At 35.2% G+C, this 21,014-nt stretch overlaps 1 protein-coding gene across 4 annotated transcripts in view; it reads left to right on the top strand.

The window, feature by feature from the left end:
- SPATA17 (spermatogenesis associated 17) overlaps positions 1-21,014 on the top strand; it is a 136,044-nt gene that overhangs the window by 40,916 nt on the left and 74,114 nt on the right. For all 4 annotated transcript variants that reach the window (XR_012063581.1, XM_072948732.1, XM_006203653.4 and 1 more), the window contains one exon: positions 16,809-16,932. Coding sequence is in view for 3 of the 4 variants with exons in the window: in XM_072948732.1 (XP_072804833.1) it covers positions 16,809-16,932 (124 nt within the window). In the remaining variant the exon portion in view is untranslated. The remainder of the gene's footprint in view (positions 1-16,808; positions 16,933-21,014) is intronic.

The raw sequence follows: 21,014 nt of genomic DNA, 5'->3' as shown, positions 1-21,014 counted from the left end.
ACTATGTGTGTCTCAATTAACAAAATATTGTGAATATTTTCATGGTAATAAATATACCGATATCAACATTCATTAATAGCCTTAAAAAATTAATTCCTTATTATTGAAGTTGTAGGTGTTCCCAGTTTTTGCTGTTTTAAACATTTCATTATTTTCTTATTGTTACTTAATATGGAGTTTCTCTTAGTTCTTGCCTTACACCTGGTTTTCAGACAGCTGCTTTCTTGTGTCCTCATCTGGGGGAGAAAAAGTTCCAGCCTCTTTCTCTCTGAGTAAGAACACTCATCCCATAATGAGGTTTCACCTCATGATCTCATCTAAACCACTTACCTCCCCCCCCCCCAATACCATCGCACTGGGGCGTAGGGTTTCAATATATGAATTTGAAGGCGGGGACACAAACCTGCAGTCTGTAACAATCACTGCCCCACTGACTGCCTTTGATCATCTGGCCTTCAAGGTTTTGTGAATATTTTTCCTGCTTTGGGAATGCCCCTGTGTTCTGGATCATTGCCAGGCCATGCGGCACTCCACCCTGGTCTCTGGCTTTATACTCTCATGCAGTCCAAAGACAGCACCACGGAGAGGGCTGAGTCCAGAGAAGGTGGGCCCAAAGTCTCCTACATATAGACACAGACCATCAGAATCAGCCCTCTCCCGTAAATCTTTTGTATTGCGCCCAGCACACAGTCCATGGAACTCTACAGATTTACGTTGAGTTACCCTTTATAGCATTTGGTATCTTTTTCTGGTAGCAAAAATCATTTGGGACCATTCCAGTTTATCTCAACAGAGGGTCGACAGTGAGCCTCAAAGTGAAATGGAATCTCCATTTCTTTTCTCCAAGTTTTTTTTTTTCCCACTCCTGTTAAATTGCTTAAAACTTCCTCAGTGACCCACAGTGCATATACCATGAATATATTTGGTAGGTCCTCTTCATCAGGCTACATAAAATTTCTTTCCCAAGGTCAGGAATCCATAAAAGGTCTGTTCCTGTCTTTCAGATTTTGTCTTAAATGTCACCTCTTTAGGGAAGTCTTTTCTAACTCCCTTCTTGCTCTCCTCCTGCCTCCACTACCCTCCACCCCCAACCTCCGCCCATGTATACATCTGTAATTCTCGGTCATTTTCTTTCTCGGAACTTATTCCATTGTAAGTGGTGTGGGGTTTGGTTTTGTGCTTCAGTTGTTTGCATAATGCCTAGCTTGCCTCATAACTGCCCTCCTCCCAGGCCCTACTACAGTTCAGAATGTAGTAGGAACTCAAGAAAATAAGTATTGAATAAATCATGTTGTAGATTTGAGGAAGCACATTAAATCTCACTGCACTTTCCTGTTTAAATTTAGAGCCACATGAGAAATAAGACAAAATCATAGGGCATATGAGAGAACAAAACATCCCATTTGTGACTGATAAAGCTGTATAGGATGCTAAAGTATAGGATAAAGCTGATGACATAGAATATGTTTACGTGGACAAACAAGTGGCTCTTTGAATGCCAAGAGTTAGACTTTCCCCAGCCAACAGCTCAGCAGTGGGCAGCCGTCTCCTCCCTGCAAGCATCAGACCCTGGCCCTGCCAGACTGTATGCCTGCTTCCACCTGAGTCCTCTGAAGGGGCGTGGGCCAGACTTCCTCTGATAGAATAAACATACCTCCGCATGAAGGAAACAGGAGAGGGGAAGAATTCCCTCACTACAACAAGTAACATCTATGTCAATAAATATAAATTTGTCTCAATGTTCAATGCCTATAGTGTGTATGTGTATGATATTTATACCAAATTTCTTTAGGTAAATCTTTCCTATATTGATGGACATTCAATATAACATTCCTCCGCAGAGTTTTTTGGCATGTGTACTGTTATCTTTTTTCTGCATAGTGTTATAAATGGGACTTTTGCATGAAAATTTAAACATATCTAATAGTTAGATGCATATTATCCAATTCTCCATCCAAAAATATCTAATTATATTTCTATCAACAACGCATAGGCATTTCTGTTTCCTTCCCAAAACTGGATTTTGGCTTTTTATCCCTACCAATTTAATAAAGTGAACAGTTTCATCTAAATTTTATTTAATTATTTTTTACTTTTTAGGAATTTGAATATCTTATATTGGCCATTTGTATTCTTTAATGACTTTCCTGTTTATATTTGTTCTATTTGCCTATTTTATTTTATTATAATTATTATTCATAATGGATTTGTAAAACTCCCTTTGTGTGCTAGGGAAATAAACCCTTTGTCATCAGGGATGCAGTTATCTTCGCTTGTTTGCTGTTGTGTTTCAAACATATTTATGGAGATTTTGAGATATGATGACTTTTCAATTCTTTCCAGTTATATTTCTCAGTAATTTCTTTTCTGATGTCTTCTTTGCATGACTTTTAAGAACAGTCATCCATATTTTGGCAATTTAGGGTTTCTTGTGTAACTTTTAAGATTGAATCCATCTGGAATCCATTTGATATAAGTCGGAAATTTGAAATCAAGCTTAAGATTTTTTTAAAACGGCTAGCAAGTTATTCCAATAGCATTTGTTAAATAGTTCACTTATCTCTCACTGTCAAGTGCCACCTTCTCACATACGAAGTCCTCACACGTACTCAGGCCTGTATCTTGACTGTCGATGCCGTCTGATCTCTCTCTCTCTCTCTGTATCCCTGTGTAGTATTTGTTTGTATTACGTGGCTTGAGTAGCTATACGTTACTTTTACTTTTCAGCTATGGCTATTTTCATACAACTAAATAGTCGTTTTGGCATGTCTCAAAAAATAGCAAATTGGGATTTTTAAATGGATTTAAATTAAATTTATAGAGTTGTGTAGGGAAAAATGACATTGATATTTTCATAATTTGAGTTTACCTGCTAGGGAACGAGATAGATCTCCTTATTCATGTGGTGGATGTTTTTTAAATGTCCATTTGTAAAATTTTGTTATTTTCTTAATACAGGTCTACATATTTTTTGTTAATTTTATTTCTAGGAATTTCATATTTTTCTGTTATATTTGCTGATGGTGTATTTTCTAAGTTTTTATTATTTACATGGAGGAAAGTAATCTATTTTGAGAGTAATTTTACACCTTACTAAAACCTCTAATTGGCTCTCAGAATTCTTGTACTTTTTTTAGTACTTAAGCTAGATATTGATGGTTGGTTTTCTCGTTCATTCATTCAAGTCTCTTATGATGGAGGGTCAGCTGGAGCAGTGGGCAGCTGTGCTCTGGCCACTGTCCCCAGGTCCTGACTGGCCTCCTGTCACTGTGGAAATCGATTTCACGAAGCAAGCTCAGCGTGAAGTTCCACCGCTCGCAGACTCTTTTCTTCCTTCAGTTTACTTGATTCAGCAGCTGTCAGGCTACTTTTCCCAGTTCTCCTCCAGCCCAGTTTTGCCATCAAGTCCCAGCACGGTCGGAAGTTCTGATCAACCAAAAGAGAAGTTGTTTGGCTTCAAGTTCTCTCCTTTAGTCCTGCACCCAGTCATGCCCAGTCTTTGTCCCTCTTGGTTGGGGCACTTACTACGCTCTTCAAACGTGTTCACTCATTTCCCACATACACTGACTTTGTGACTGAGGAAGATACCCTGCACTTGTACTTTAACTTTAGTTGAATATGACAGATATTCTTCATTTATTCAATTTCTAGTTATTCTCTTGAGTTTATGATGAGGGTTGTGACCTTTCCTTGCTTTTTTTCATGTATTTCTGTTTCTTGTTCATTTGGCTGACCTCAGAAAGGCAAAAGAGCATACATTTACTGTCTTGCTAGAAAAGCACACAGAATTATTTTACCAAGCACTTGATATTAACTTTGACTGTTATGGTTTCTTTAAGTGTGTGTCATTTCTTTACTTTTATTCAATCTTACTCTTTCTTCAAGGTGTGGAATCTAAATTGTTTTGCATGTATAAATGCATTTATAAAGTCTTTTTTAAATTATTCATATACATGGCTTCTTTCTTAATTAAAGCAGTTTTATTTTAACCCTTGATTATAATATTATTCAGATATGAAAGTTTTACCTTTATAATAATGTTAACCATTTTTCTATATCCTGTTGTAGTTCTTGACAGCGTTCATTGAAAAAAAGGTCTGTATATAAGTAAATGTTGATGAGAATGCATAAATATTTTGAAGATATCATATATTCTTCCATGGTTCATAAATATTTGTTAAGTTATATGTTATAAATTTGAAGAAGCCACATTAGAGTTTCAATAGTGTCAAATTCTGATTTTCTTAAATTATATAATACCTTTTTTATATATTGTTTCATGTTTTACAATAAATGTATAATTAAGCAAACATTTACAATAATATTCAGATATTATCTGAAATGCTATTTCACACATTTTACATCCTCATAGGCTAAGACATAGATGAAAGAGCAGGTGTAGAGTCTTTCCAGACCTCAGCATGAACTACCCATTGAAAACACTAGGGATCAATCCTTTAATCAGATAGTGCTATTGCCACTCAAGCACATTATAAATTGCGAACATATATTGAGCACTTATTGTATACCAAGTACTGTTCAAAACCCTTTGCTCTCATTATTTCCTTCCATTTTCACAACAAACCTGTGAGGTAGATATTATTACCTATTCTACACTTCAACTAGAAATATTTTAGTTTTGCTTCATTATGCCTAGGACTTCCCTCTAAGGACTATTTTAGATTCTTAATTGGGATGGAGATATCTGTATAGATGTTTGATTAAGAATGAATAGTTACCTTAACATAAGGCTAAATGTAGAATATAGATACTGAATTATTTCATAATCATTTAGTAAAATTAAATAAAATCCATTCAGAGTCCATACGAAGAATAATTTCTGTATTATACTACTTTTATCTAATAAAACCCATCTGTTTCCTTTTGAGAGAGATTTTATTTTAAAGCTCGTCAGTAAGACCATTTATTTTTACTTAACAAATTATTTAAAGTTAATGAAAATAGTGGTAGATTTTTCAATTTTGATATATGAAAGACAGTAGAATCATGAAAAAGTGGCTGTTTTGTAGATACATTTGGTAGGTAAACTGTCAGGTAGCCTCCATAAATGGGCTGTCATGTTATTTCATCTATTTTTATTATTTGAACTCAAATTAACTCGGCAGTTTCACGGTTTATCTCTCGTGAATCTGAACGGTTAAGCAGGACAGAAGAAGAGGTGCAGTTCCATTAAGCCCTAGCACATCATTGGCTGTCAGGTGAGCCTTGTTATGCTGTCCATCCTCATTTAACTATCCCACAAGATCTCTTAATGAAGTTAAGCCCCAAGTTCACTCCAATAATTCTGTGGCAAGAGTTTGTGCAATGTAACAATTCATCACTTGTCAGGAAGGCACTTTTAGTTTATACATTTAATAAGGGCATCCTCTAGCTTGGTTAATTAGAAGTGAACAGTTTGCATATTTACTAAATGCAGAGTGTCATTGCCACCACGGCCTATTGCCTACATGAATTATTTCTCTATCTGCAATAAACAGCTGGGTAATTATTACTGCCATAATCAGATAAATTCCCTCTGTAAGGCTTTTCTTACATGGCAATTCTTTGAACTCATCCAAAGCTGAACAAAATTTATGAACTCCAGCAGAGAGGCCACTTTTTCATATGATGGTGTCCCTGTTCCCTATTTCAAGGACATAAGTAGAACACCATAGGTATTGTGTAAATAAAGAGCATAAATATGATTAAAGATAACATTTCAATGAACCTCATATTATATTTTGATCTCAGCCAACTAAATGATCGCAGTTTGGCTTTATCGAGTTGAATCTGGATGACAAGCTCTCTCAGTAGGGCTGGTTTAAGACGTAAAGAAATAAAATTTTAGTTTCCAAGAACCAAATTAGTCTGTAACATTAACTATACATATAATTTTTTTCCTGTAGAATCATTTTGTATATGAAGCTACAATAATTATAGCAATTAATTTGGTAGAATTTAGATAATAATGCACTAGAGTCTCTAACTTAAAATACACTGTGTGTTCTTTGCTTTAAAAACAGTCTGTAACTTGTTAATAGTAATTAATGACATAACCCATATAATCACTTTAAATATGGCATGTTATCAACTATTTGATCATAGCCTTTTTTACATGTCATGTTCTTAACAAGATTGTACTACCTCTAACAATTTGCTATTTCAAAACATTTTTTAAAGCAAAGCATATAAAAAGGAATAAAGCCCTTTATTCCTGAGATAGAATTAATAAAAGGAAAAGGCATGTTACGTTGCTTATATACATATATTTAAATGTTTTTCAAATTTAAGTCCTTATACAATGAATTTCAAAGTGTTTACAAAAGATATTTATGAGTAAAACAAATAAGGACCACGGTAAAGTAAAATACAGAATGATAACTCTAATGGTGTGATTGATCAGGTAATGTGGTTAGTTAAGTATATCCCATTGTCAAAATGGAGAAAACATTACTGTATATGCCAGGAAACAGCTCTTCTAGAAGCTTCCAGAAATTTCACACATGATATGAATCCCCAGTAGGAGACACTGAGTAATGCGGTGAACAGTGGCTTCTGTAGCTTTTTTTTTTTTTTAAACAGAAAAAAGATTCTGAATTTCAGGTCTCTTTTTTTGTGGTAATATATTTGAGGGGTTGGGGAGAAGCCAGAATGTAGCATTAAATTGTTACTCATTTGAAAGCAAGGAACTCAAATATGTTGGTTTGTGGACTTAGCCTCATTGTTGTTCAACTCTGAGAGATGGATGGATTGCAAGTTCTTATCTCTCACTTATCCTATAGCTGATCTTTTGATAGGAGATGGATGGAAAGGTGTTCTTTTTTTTTTTTAATTCTGTATCAAGGACTGATAGTGCTTTTTTTTTTTTAAATACTGCTGATTGAAAGTAAATATATACAGTGGAAATCAGATTTGGGTACTTGATATCTTAATAATAAACTTTTTCAATCATAGTTGAAGATATGTTTAAGCTGTTATGAAAATACATTGAGAAAATGTAACTGTTGCTCAAAAATTATTTAAAGTGACATCCAGTGAACTATTTGGACTTCACCTTATTTGACCTCTTTGAAGCACATGACAATGTTGATCACTTTTTTCTCTAATCTCTCTTGTAACTTAGATTCTCTGATGCCACCCTCTCCTGGTTTCCTCTCTACTTTCCTGACTGTTTCTTCTCCGTATCTCTTGTATACTTGCCTTTATTTGCCTGATCTTAAATATTAGTATTCTCTCTTTGATGCACATGCCTTTTCACTCTATATCCTCTGGACAGTCTCCTCCACTTCAATGACTTCTTTTACCACTTGTATTCTGATAATTTATTTATCTGAGTACTCTAGCCCAGAATTTTTTTTATAAACATTTATTCAGATGTCTGCTAACACTGCCACTTGGACATCCACAGACAATTCAAGCTAAGCATATTTATATATGAAGTAACTATGCTTTTCCCAAACCTCTTCTTATGGTAAATTGAGCCATTTTTCATTTTGGTGCCCAAGCCAGAAACATGGGACTCACACTAAATTTCCTTTTCTCCATTCTATTGATGATCAAGTGCTATCATTTCTTTTCCCAGTCCTCTATTTTCATTCTTCATCAAGCTGTCCTTCCTACTGCAGCCCAATGATTTTTCTAAAATACAAATTTGATCAGTATAATCTTGTATTCCCTTCCTTTTAAGGGTTCTATAGTAAAAGATGACTTAAAGATCCTAGAAACATAAAATATATACACTAGGGTTACATTGCAGAGTATCTTCTTGGCATATGAATTAATCAAACCTAAAATAAATACTTATATTCTTAAATAGTTATAATGCTTAAAAGCATGGATCTTTGAGGAAAAAATGTTAACAGGTCTCTTAGTTAATGTATTATTGTAGGATGGGAGTTCCTAGAGTGTATCCTTAAAGAAAATCCCTAAAAAAACAGAAATTTTGTGATAAAGAGGAAATGTATGCAATAGTGTCATATTGCAAAAGCAGTGGATTAAAAGAGTTTCACTTTTGAAAAAATAGTTTTTTCACTACTCCTTTGTAATGTTTTTCAGCTTTTTCCATCTTGTTTTTAATCTATCCATTTCTTCTCTCAGGAGTGACATTGATGAGAATTGGGAAAGAAAATTACCCCAGTTTCTCTCTCTCTCTCTTCTTTCTACTACTGTTTTATAATCTCTTCTTATCCTGCCTAACAAATCATGGGCTAGGGAATCTGTTTGGCATTCATATGGAAGTTATATCCGAGATCAATTATAAAATGATTGGTCAATAAATAATTTCCCCAACTCATTAGATAATTTTCTGAAGTTACATGTGATATTCTGCTTGAAAATACGTTGGCATCATCTGACAGTAGGTTATTGCTTTATAGTAGCATCAAGATCAGTTTAGAGATGTCCCTGATCTGTATTGAGTGGATTGCATGCAAAAACAGCCACAGTTATTTCTGCCTTAAAATGAAGTTAGCACGTTTTAAATGAGAGACAATGTGTGACTTTGGAGTAAACGCAAAGTAAGTGAGTCCTTGCAGTCCTCTTCATATGAAGTGGGAACTTTAGCTTCTCAACTCTGAACTCTACCTGAAACAAAACTTCAGTAGCTTGAGCTTCATTCTCCGCAGCTGAATGAATCACTGTGAAGATTCATTCTCAAGGGAGACAGAATGTGATGTGCCTTGACCTGTCTACCTTTATGCAGGAAAACCCCCATGCCGAGACTCAAAGTCGCCATCTGTATAGTCATTTCATTTCGCAGAGAACAGGAACCTTGTTAATGACACCTGCCCCTTACCAACCTCAGTGGAATGTTGTGGGATGAATTAATGTCTATAAAGCACTTGGAGCTCCTGAAAATAATGCACTATGTCAATGTATTTTATTATTTTGCCTATTATTGTACATAACTGTCACTCTCAATTATTTGACATCATATCTGTTAGATGAAATTTTACTTCCTTTTACAGAAACTATCCAGAATAGCAAAAAGAAGAGAATTTTCCAGTGAAATATGTGCATATTTTTAGAAAGAATACTATAAAAAATTCTTTTCAACTAAGTTTATTCAAAAGAGCCAGAAGAAAAAAAATGATTTTCATGAATGATCTTTGAATAGCATCTTACTGCTTTTTAAAATCATGCAAACTAGGTAAATGAAATAATGGAGCAATTGGATGATCCCTTTTTATGGTCAGAGTGGAGTCATGGCATTGTAATTTTATAACGTTGACCATTATCTTCCTTTTGACCTTTTTCATTCTCAAAATATCTAGTCTATATAGTGCAAATTCACAAGCATTACCCTTAGAGAGCCCAATCACCCTTGGTCAGGAATCTTTTCTTCTGCTCCAAAGGGCACCGTGTCCCCCTTTGCTGTTGATGGATCAAGTCTACCAAAGAGAGCTGGAGTTTCTTATGAACAATCCAGCTTCGTTTCATTACCACTCCCCTCGGTCACAGCTCCCTCGCTTCATTGAAAGCCTGCTCATTGTTCAGTTCCCAGCTCCAACGCCTTTTTCGATCCTTCTAATTAGAAGCCCGCTCTCTGAACTTAAGCACCTTGTGCATTTCTTCCTAGATGTACTCTGTCTATTTTATTTATTTGTTTGTTTGTTTGTTTGTTTGTTTAATTTGCAAGCTACTTGAAGGCAGGGACTGGGCTTTGCACAACTTTATTTCTTTTAGTATTTTAAACATACTTATGACTGCTTGACTGAATAAACAAATGAGTATTAATTTTCTTCATGATAATAACTCAGAGTAGGTTAGATGTTTTGAAGAGAAACTGATCTATACTGCAACAAAGGATTTTCAAGAATAACTTAAAAATGTTTAATGAGAGGACTTTTCTAACTGTTTCCAAAAAGTGAAATTCTCAACTCCAGATTTCAGACTAGAGTGTGAAGTTCAGGAGCAGCGTGAGTGCTTGAGTTTTAAGGACTGTATGCTACAGAGTGCTCGCTTTTAAACTGTATTTTCCCTTTCTAAAGCACTGTCGTGATGAAATTTGCAGTACCTGTCCAACAGTTCAGGGCCTAGGTAACCAAGTAGATAAAATAAGTGGTTTCAATGATTGGACTGACTTAAAGTGAAGCTTTTATTTCAAATGAAAATGTTTTGGATGTCTTAATGACTTCCAGATCACCTGTTCTAGGGTTTTATCAGTCTCAAAATATTTTTGGATGCCACACACCAACTCCAAGCATGCAATTGCTTTCTTTGTGGTTACTATTTTCGCTTGTATTTTAGGCTGAGCCTTCCCTTTTTTCTTTTATTGTCTACTTATTTGGTTACATTAATGTGGACTTATTGAGAGCTGACAATTATTAGAGATAAAATATAAGTACATGCAACAAACTTAACTAAAGCACTTTAATGTCATAACATACCACAGCAAAAACTAATGCTATTCAGAATTTTTATTTTAAAGGCTTCTTACAACAGAAGGGTATCACTGTTCCTGGCAAAGAGCCAGAGTCCGGGTTCTAACCCCCTTCCCAAGAGACGCTTTCTCAATGCAGTTTCTTCCCTCTTCTAATTAAACCATCAGACGTGATGAAATGTACTAGTAATCGGCTGAGAAATAGTTAAAAAGGAGGCTAGCCCCTAGTGTGTACCAGGTATTAGGCCAAATACTTCGGGAGGGGCACACCAGTGAGTACAACCCTCACCTTCTGGACCTCAGCACGTAGCAGGGGGATGCACAAGTGGTGCATGGTTACAGGTGGTACCTGCTGTAGGATGCAGCAGACACATGAAAGGGAAGTGAGGGGTTGTGAGAGTGGGGGCAGCTAGAGAGGAATTAGTGTTGAGGGGACCTAGAAGCCTTTTTAGAGGGAAAGGTAGAGATTCCTGTTTTGATGTTGTTGTTGTTGTTATTCTGGACTAGAAGAGAAAGTAGACATTTATAAACACATTTTTTGTGCTATCTTTTGAAACAAATAAAATCAAACAGAATGGCAAAATACATAGCTTATTTCTGAACAGCATAGGTGGTTATCTTAATAATTGTTATTACGGTAAATAAAGTATTACGTGAGTCTGCTGAACAAATATTGAATGTGAATAATTCAGTCAGTAATATATAGAAGGAGATAATTCCCAAGTTGTAATTATGAGTGTGGGTATTTTTCATCTTATAAATATTACTTGTTTCTGAAAATAATTTAATTTTTAAGAGAGTGCTTCTTTTTCCTCAAAAAATAGTTTATGAAAATAGATGATTTTTCTTATTTGGCTCAGACCTTAGACCAAATCAAGAAACAATTTAAAAGAGTCGTTATGACAAGAGAAAGAAAATGTGCAAGGCAAGAAGACATGAATTATTGCATGATAGGAAATAATCATTAGCTTTCATTTGGGCTTAGAACTGAATAGAATCATGTGCTTCTTTTTGTAGTCACTTCTCTTACGTTGTCATCATCATTCATATGCACAGACTTCCATCCTTATATGGAGACAACAGAGTTAATTCTTTACAACAGGAACTATATCCGCCGTAATGGTCCTGCTGTCCAGGATTGTCTTTGTAAAAATCTATTAATTTATTCATACAAATAGACATGGACAAAATAGCCATGATCTGTATAGAGTTTGCAGTCCAGTGGGTGAGACAGATTAAATAAGCGAGTATATGCATACATACGTGGTTATAAACGTTAAGTTCTATAGAGGAAAAAACAAAATTACAGTATTATGAGTGAGACTAACAGTGAGAGAAAATTCAGATTGCTGTAACAGGAGTTCAAGACAGAAAATACAATGTAAGTGAGGGTCCTGAGGTAAACTGTTTGCTAGGAAGTGAAGTAGGGTCATTGGGTAAATTGTCTGCTAGGGAATGAATAAGGCCATTGTGACCAAAGCATAGTAGTCAGAGGAGAGAGTGGAATGAAGCAAGATGGGGAGATAAGCAGGGCCCATCCAGATCGGAAAGGCCTTGCGGGTTTTTTTGTTCATTTGTAGTTGCCTTGTGCTAATTAGCTTTTAAGCATCTTTTCAGTTTCAGTCTCTTTTCATACCTCAGTATGATGTACGTTAACATTCTTTACATACTCAGAAACTAGCAAGCGGAAACCACGTGTTAAGGAAGAGAGGACATGTGCGGTGCAAACGCAAAACTGTGTGTCTCCCGTGGCCACATAAAGCTCCCCAGTTAGAACATTACGATATGAGGATGAGGAGTAGGGACAGTTCATTTAAACTTTCCCCAAACAGAGCGCTTTTTCCTTTTGTGGACTTTCAGAAAATAATATGGATGCTACAGTATTCAAAGTTACCCTCTCAGAGAAAAAGGTCTATGGATATTTAAATAAAATATTGGCTAGTGGGGTGGGTATAGCTCAGTGGTAGAGGACATGCTTAGCATGCAGGAGGTCCTGGGTTCAACCCCCAAGACCTCCATTAAAATTTTTTTAAAGTAAATAAAAATATTTAAAAAAAATTGGATGGGGCAAAATGTATCACCTCAGTATTGTGTTGTGCTAAGAGGCATGGATTTGGGTGTCAGACCTAGATTCAGATTCTGACTCTGCCCCTTTCTAGTGTGAGGGTTTGGGCGGAGCTTGAACCTCTGAGAATCTCATTTCTTGATCTATGAAATGGGAGGGGTAATATCTGCCTCACAGGGCTGTGAAAGGATCAAACGAGGGATAGTATACGTCTTAGCCAGGAACCTCTTGGAAACGAAATGTAAGTCAAGGATTAAACTGCTGATGCTTTATTTGAGTGCTTCTAGCCCAGGGCAGTGAGGGTGAGGAAAAGGGGGAGTGGAGCGTCATAGGTGGAAACAGACTCTGAGACGACGACTTGGTTCCTGAGTGTTCTTTGGGAGCACCCTAGGGAGTAACGTCTCTAAGCGGGTGGCAGAGGAAGGCGGGGAGAAGCTGAACTGCATCGGAAGTCTCAGTGCGTCTCAGGAAGCTCTGGGGTTTGGATGGGCCTTTACAGTCGTGCCACACTGACACAGAGTATGGGTATGGGTCTGTGTACTCCTTCAAGTCCCAGTCGTTGGATGCGGCTTGGGGGAGAGGGTGACAAAACCTGGGGTGGGACAGTTGATTTTCCCCAGCGGTATGCAGCTTGATGGCGGCTGTAAGACTGGGGGCTTTGATCCGATAGCGAGGGTGTGACATGGTGAGCTCCGGCAGCCCTGGCCACTGCTTCACATCACGTCCCATAGCAACTTCACCTAGCGTGGCCTGTGTGCCTGCTTTCCTTAGTCACACAGGTGTCCCCGCGGTTTGCAAGGAGACCTCTCAAAGCAGCACGTGGAAGAGAGAAAAAAGGGAAATGTATTTGCATGGTTCTCTTCTGTCTCCCATTTCCCACTGGTCAAGGTTTACCCCATGCCTCGTGGCTCTTAGGAAGCCAGATTCCGTGCTCTGCACTCTAGAATTTCATCCACAAAGGGCACACTAATCAGGAGACAGAAAGAAGGAAATCGTTGAGGGGATTTAAGAAAGCATGAAAGACACATTTAGTTGAGAAGATAAAGCAGGTAGCCCAGGACCCAACTTAAAGGAAACGTTCTTTAATGGAGCACCTTACGATGTGCCAGCCATTACTCTGAGTGCTTGACCCAGATTAATCTATTTGATCCTCACAATAGCTTGGTGAAGCAGATGATACTGATACTGCATTTGCACTTTGCAGATGAGGATATTGAGGCTCAAAGATGAAACAGCCAGTAAGTAGCACAGCAGAGATTCTATAACCAGGGGTCATTTCAGAGTCTGTGTTGTCTAACTGCTCTATTATATTGCCTCCAAGTGGCTATTATTATTTTTATTATTATTATCATTATTAGAATATGTAAATATTTTATTATCATTCTAAAAAGTGTTAGCAAAATATATTCAAATATGTAAAATGCTTTACAAAATTTTCAGTAATTTTTACCTTTATTTTTAAACTAATATCACAAAATGTTTTGTATACATAAAAACTGATGCAGAAAGTCTTGGAACCTATCCAAATTTCTTTAACTATACAGAAGAAAACAGGATCATAAAGTAAAAGAAAATATGTGTGAGTCATTGACTAAGAATATCTTCTGCATGGTATTTGTTGTATAAGGATGACTATAGCCTGATATGGAGTTAGAGAATCTGCAAATCTACGGATTCTAATTCCATTCCTGCCATTGACTGATTCATTATTCAGACTAGGTTATTTGATCTCTTTATGTGTTTCCATATTTGTAAAATAGAGTATAGAGTTATACCTATAAAGTTGTACCTGTCCCATAAATATCACAGGGGTTTTTTTGAGGATAGAAATAAAACAATACACCTGAAATAAACAAACATATTCATAACAACCTGAAACTCTGTGAGAAAATGTTTTAAGTGTTTTAAAAGCATTCAAAAAATTGCTGGATTAAAAAATAGGTAAATTTTATATTTTTGTAGGGAACCCTAGTTACGATGGGTATCCATCATTTAATCTTTAATGGGCTCATAATTTTTGCTGTATCCTTTACACTAAACCATAGCCTCATCTGTATTGCTATAACAAAAGCATGTAATTCAAGGATAAATAATTTATTCAGCGTCTTCTACTTGGTCATTTAACAAAGAATATTTAACATAAATATGATTGTGGTATTCAGTACAACTGTATACTTTCAATAAGGCAATAAATAAGCTAGGAACATAAGAATGATTTTTTCAATAGTTGTATGAATTTATTAATAATTTTTGTGTTTTGAAATTATCCCAGATTATTTTTTCTAGTGTTTTGTGAAGTTTCTTGAATTTATTTTTAGGGCTTTCCAATTCCTTCTAGGCTTACTCTGTGTTTTCTTTATATACTGGAAACTGACATTCTTGTACACCTCTCTGTTTCCGTTCTCCTTGTCAAACTCCCCAAGTACACATTGTTTTAATTTTACATTTCCATAGCCTGAAAATGGACTGTTTTTACTACTTCAAATAATTTCCACCCCTGATTTTGTATCCAGGTCCTGTTTATGTCTTGGTACCTTATCTGTTCATCTATGTGTTCAATTTTATTGGGCCTTTTTTCTTTCTTATGTCAGATCTCTTTGTAGATGTGTTTTTTAATTTTTGTGATTGCTCAGAAAATTACTCTGCTTATCTTTGGAGTAACATAAAATTGGATACATGCATATCTGAGTAATTATCCTTACCGTGGCAATTCATTGGTTATTTTCAACTATCTTAAAGACTTCTAAGAGGAATTGTAGAAGATATATTTATTTTTTTATATAATATCAAAAGTAAAGATTAAAATTCATAATGTATCCACTTTTTTATGTAACATATGATTGTTATATTTTCCTGGTAAAAATTCTCATTTATTCATATGTAACTGTCTTGAAATTTGTACCTTAAGGACAAAGAAAGGTCACCAGTCCCTCTAACTCCTGGTTCTTTGTCAAAAATGGACACAGTTAATGAGGTTTGTTTGGTACAGAACAAATTCTCAGACACAGATAGAGATCCTTTCAATGGAAACAAATTTGTTTGGCTTTACCAGGTTACTTAGCGATTAATAATAGCCTTGAGATGCAGGTCAGAAAGGTCATTGTGCCAGCTTGCCGGCACAATCTAGATGTGCAGCCAACCCCACTCTGTGGGTGCAGAAGCCCCCAAAACACTATGCATAAAGTAAAACAGGCTATTTTCTGATTCCTTTTTTCATATTAATAAGCAATTTTCAAGAGAAGGATGGCAAAATGAGGGCCATGCCACTCCAAGTAATTCATTTATTTTGCAATTTAATCTTATGTTGAAAAAAAGTAGGTCTGCTGCAATAGCATAGCATGGTGATTTTTAAACGTCAGTGTGTTTCATAAGTAACCTTGTAGGGAGTATTGTATTAGCCTTTAACAGAAAATTGCAACAAAAATATTTCTAGTCATTGAAGTAGAAGTGAGAATCTTTTTTTTTTTTTTTTGGAATTTCCCCCTCTACTTTCCCTTGCTATCTTTGAGGGATGCGCTCTGATGATTTTGCTTGGTACTTAAAGAACTAGACACTAAGTTACATTATCTATTTTTTAAAAGAATAAAGTATCATTTCCAGACATTATTTTAACATGAGTAATTAAACTTGTTCTATGAAAATAAAGGATGTATTCTTTGTAATTTGATAATGTCTTATTCTATTTAGCAGGTATTTTTCACACAGTATATATTAAGAGCTTTTTTTGTTTAAATTTCTTGAAACACACATATTGCTGATGAAAAGTTTCATTATTTTAATGGAATTTGTTATACTTAGAAAGTTGTGATCTTATGCACCCAATTCAGGTTTTATTCTAAGTTTTGATATAATTGAACAAAATGTCACCCTTTCATGTACAGGATAATATGTCACCTTGTTGATACTATTTGAACTGTTAACTGAAAAAAACTTAGAATAAATTAAGGAGATGTGTAAAAACCCATGACACTTTTTAAATTGGCCTATTAGTATATAAAATAATTAGAGGTTTGTAAATACAAAATTTAAAGGAAATCAGTCACTCAGATGTTTTCTTAGGACATTAAAGTATGTCCAAAATAGTCACCCTTCAGTCAAAGTGCAGTAATTCTCTTACTTTGCATTTGATAGATTTCCTTAGCTATTGAACTAATTGTAAGTAGCATTTGATTTTCAAAATTTAACCACTGAAAAATCACTTAATGCTGTTTGAAGATTACAAAGATTCACCTAGAAGGTGCCAGTAAGATCGATTACAGCAGTGATTTTGATGGATGTGGATGATGGTTGCTTCTCAAAAACTTACTCGCTTCTCATCAGTGACTTTGGTATCATGAATAACTGCACACTGTTCCGCTGCAGGGAGGCACTGGAGGAGTTTGCAGAGATGAAGGAAAGAGAGGAGAAGAAAGCCGACCTCGAAAGGGAAGAGAAGAAAAGAGATTACCAAGCCCGAAAGACGCATTACCTCCTGAGCACAAAGCAGGTCGGTCTACCTGTCCCTGACGGCTCGTGTCAGCTGCTTGGGTCCCCAGCCTGACAGAGATAAGCTAGCAGGCTGAATGGGACATGACTTGTTGAAAAGCTGTCACAGAGACACTACTTTGAGTTCAATTTCGCACCGCTGTGTAGACGCATGCAGGCACCATGACTCGTCTGTGACAGTGGCTTCATAGTGGCCCCCCGGGCGAGGCTGGCAGAAAGGTCCAAGCCAGCAGGGTGCTAACACAACACGAAGCATATAACTCCGCTTTCCAAACCCATACTGAGTGGCTTCCTGGTGTGTTGGGACTGGATCAAGAACCAAGAAGTTACTTAGCGGAGGCCGCTTTCGTGTTTCCTCTGTTAATTGAGCTCAGGTTGAAACTAAAACCCTTCTTTCATCTTTTCTAAATTCCGATGCAAGTTTTTAAGTACAGTTTTTCACAAAACTGCTTGAGCAATCCGTGTTCGTATAGAAATATAAATGCAGAATTTGGAATACTTAGAAATGTCTTGTCTGATATGTGATAGGATTTTAGCACCTCAGATTTGTCATGGTTGCCAGATATGTTGCATGTAGAATATTCTGCTCACAAAGAAGTATAGTTTAAAAAAAGCATGAATTTGGGGGGTGGGGGTTGAGATATACTTTGTTACTTGAGCTGTAGGCAGGAAAGTAGCAATTTCTTGGTTTGTATTCTTTCTCACGGACTTCAAGTCCAGTGTCAGAGTTCTGGCTGAGTGACGTGTGCAGATGTCCTCAGACAGGGGCAAGTCAAGTCCCAGGGGTGGAGGGTGAGATCTGAGACTGAATGCCATCCTCAGAGGCATCCAAATTCAAAACCGCATTAAGTACTGGGCTGGCAGAGTACGTTTGGAACACAGACGTCCTGTGCCTGTGGCCTCTGTTTGATAGTCTAAATGACAATACTGTTAATAAGATGGCTATCTTAATATTTACTTGAATTTGGATAGCTCAGTTACCTTCATTTAACAGGCAAGGAAACTGAAAATCAGATAATTATGTGACTGGTTTATAGGCACAGAACTAGTAGTAATAGCTCTGATATTCAAACCAAGGTCTTTTGATTCTAGATATTTAGGCAATAATTTAAAGACAATTTTTAAAATCAAAAAGCAAAAGTATTTTCACTTTTCATTATAAAATCCATAACAATATAAACATTTTAGTTGTATGATTAGTGGGCTACATTTTAAAAATTTAAGTACAAAACAAAAGCCAAATATGAATTGAGTATTTATTTTGATATGCTTGTTTCAGTTTTGACTCTCAGTCTATGCAGGTATTTAAAAATTTACTGAATAAATATTCAAATCAAAATAATTTTTATTAGAAGTGTATCAGGACAGAAAAAGGTTTGTTGAGCTACTTAAAAGGAATAATTCTAGCAGTATTTTAGCTAAGAGAAAAACACTATTTCATTGGTGATTTCAATAATTATGTTAATGTAGTTTCTAGAATATTGATTTTCATATTAAATTTTCATAATTCTACTATAGCTTAACTTAGACAAGTTGAAATAAAACATTAATTCAGACAAATAATGCTCCAGAAAAGGTGAAGAATTTTGTAAGCTAAAATTATACTTGTGAATTCATATATAGATAATAATAAATTAATTTATGTTATTCAATATATAGTTTTAGGATGATTATGTTGATATTACTAATATACTCATACTGACAACACAGTTTTTAAGTCAGTTTTAATCCTGTTTTTAGTACCAATCTGATGTATATCTTAAAATAATTCAAAAATCTATTACTAATTTTTACTGATACTAGTTATCTCATCTTTATGCAAGCAAATATATTAGCACTAATAGGAATTATACAAGTAAATAACCAATATTGCAATGAGTGAATTAATAGACCCCTCAGGGTTTATTAATTAAAAAGTTCAAGTCATATTAAAGCCCCTTTTGTATATGTTTATTTCAGTCAGAAAGCTGAACATGGTAACTTATTTGCATAAATAATCAATCACCATTTACTAGTAGTAATAAGGTTAATTTGTTGCTACAGACATAATAGGATTAGTCAATTATATTTCCCTGAAAATACTGTTTGTTATGCACCCCATCACCTGTAAAACAGGATTGGGTTTAGCGCCCTTATTAAATGAACACATCAAAAAAAAAATCTTTGTCCCTGTAAAAGTTTTATGAAAAGAAAGCTAATTTTAGTTGATTTGAATACGTAAAATACGAACACTGCTTCCATTTGTAAATTTAATTTATCTTTCTGCAAAGATTGATTATTTAAGAAAGTTATTTATTTTGATTCAGTAACCAGTCAAACTAAATCTAACACACATAGGACATATTTCCTTTGAAGAAAATCTCATTTGCAGATTTGTTTTATTCCAAATTAACAGACTTTCATTCCCTTGTCCTTGTTCTTGGGTAATAAATTATGTTGTCTGCTCCACCTACTGGTAGATACATGCAAAGGCCTATTGTTGGATTCATTAAAGGACACTGCCTCTGAAGTGTTGCCAGAATTTTTCAGCATCCTCCTGGAGATGAGCAAAATGACAGATACAAATGCCAAACTCAAGCTCTAAATGAGAAAAACAAGCATTTAGAAATCTAGGTTATTATTTAAAATTATACACAGCAATAGTTTCCTGATTAGTGAGCATATTACCCTGTTTTTTAAATTTCAATGTGCCAATAAAAAAGGATAAATAAATACAAAATATACTTATAACGCAGTATATTAAAACTATGTGTATTTTATTTTAGTTTTGGCATTGCATATTTATACATATTCAAATTAAAGGTAAAATGAAAGCTTATGAAGTTAATTAAAATTTATACACATTTTTTGTGGAAGTAATTTTCATGTGATCTTCATGTAATATCTTCCATCTTATGTAATTTGCAATGTTTTTCCTTTAGTCGGTATGTCAAATTTTCTCATCAACACTGAGATGACTTTCAGCTATTTATGATTCTTTTAAAAGACTCCATACTCTGATTAATATTGATAAAATTTTATTTTTAACTACTTTAATTTTTAGAGAAACAAATGGTTTCAGCTACTTTCTTTTCAAAATGATATGAAATCACACTCATGTACAGAAGGAAAATATCAGTTTTAAAAAGTAAATTTGACATACCAATAATTAATTGGCAGTCTGTTGATATGGACCACATCTTTATAAAACAAATCTTTTAAGAGGAAAAAAATACATAAATTAGGAAATATAGTAAGTCTTCCAAATCATTTATTGCCCTCAACTCTGTTTTTCCAGTGTGATAAGTGGGAAGATTCCATGCCTTACCTATATTAAGTACCTAATATGTGATTGCTCGCTTTTAATTTGAGGTGATGAAGTAACAGAAGAATTGTAGCCTTCCAGTGTGCATCTGCCTTCTGTGTGTATGTGTGTGTGTGTGTGTGTGTGTGTGTATGTGTGTGTGTGTGTGTGTGTCTTTGCATATATGGCATATTTGGGAAGTACCTTTGGAGAGCTGTCTCATAAGGAATTGTCCTCAAGCAATGGTATTCCACAGCAGTGGTTATGTAATTCAAGTGTGATGTCAAAACATACACCTGTAATGACTCTCCCAGGTTCATTTTAGACTTCTTGATCCTTATCTCAAAACCACTTTATTTTTTTATTTCAAAACATTAATTTTGTTCCTTCCTAATTTCTCCTGGACTCTCTTTCTCATGTGGGTTTATCACCAACCAGTTATCCTTCTTGAAAACACCAGCATTCTGGTTCTGTACTGCTCCTTGAGTTACCTTCAGTGTTCTTTTTACCCTTTCTCTAAAATGACTTAGAATTATAAGAACATCGGAACTGATTCTGAGTGTGTTCATGTACAAAGATAGAGAAAAACTAGTGCCTGCATAAAAAAGAGTGAAGCAAGCCAGAACATATTGTAGATTTCTATGGTAGCTTCCTGTGACTAGCACAAAGCACTTTTATTATATTTATCCTCACAATATTCTATAAAGTAGCAGTTATCTTTCTGGTGACGGATATGCTATTGTTTGGTATTCATTTTCCCTCTGGACACTTGGCAGATTTATTCTTTCAGGAAAAGTATG

The sequence above is a fragment of the Vicugna pacos genome, chromosome 23, assembly GCF_048564905.1.
Source record: "Vicugna pacos chromosome 23, VicPac4, whole genome shotgun sequence".
Classification (NCBI taxonomy): domain Eukaryota; kingdom Metazoa; phylum Chordata; class Mammalia; order Artiodactyla; family Camelidae; genus Vicugna; species Vicugna pacos.
Note: the sequence above shows the minus strand (reverse complement) of the source record. Positions and strands in the feature narration are given on the sequence as shown.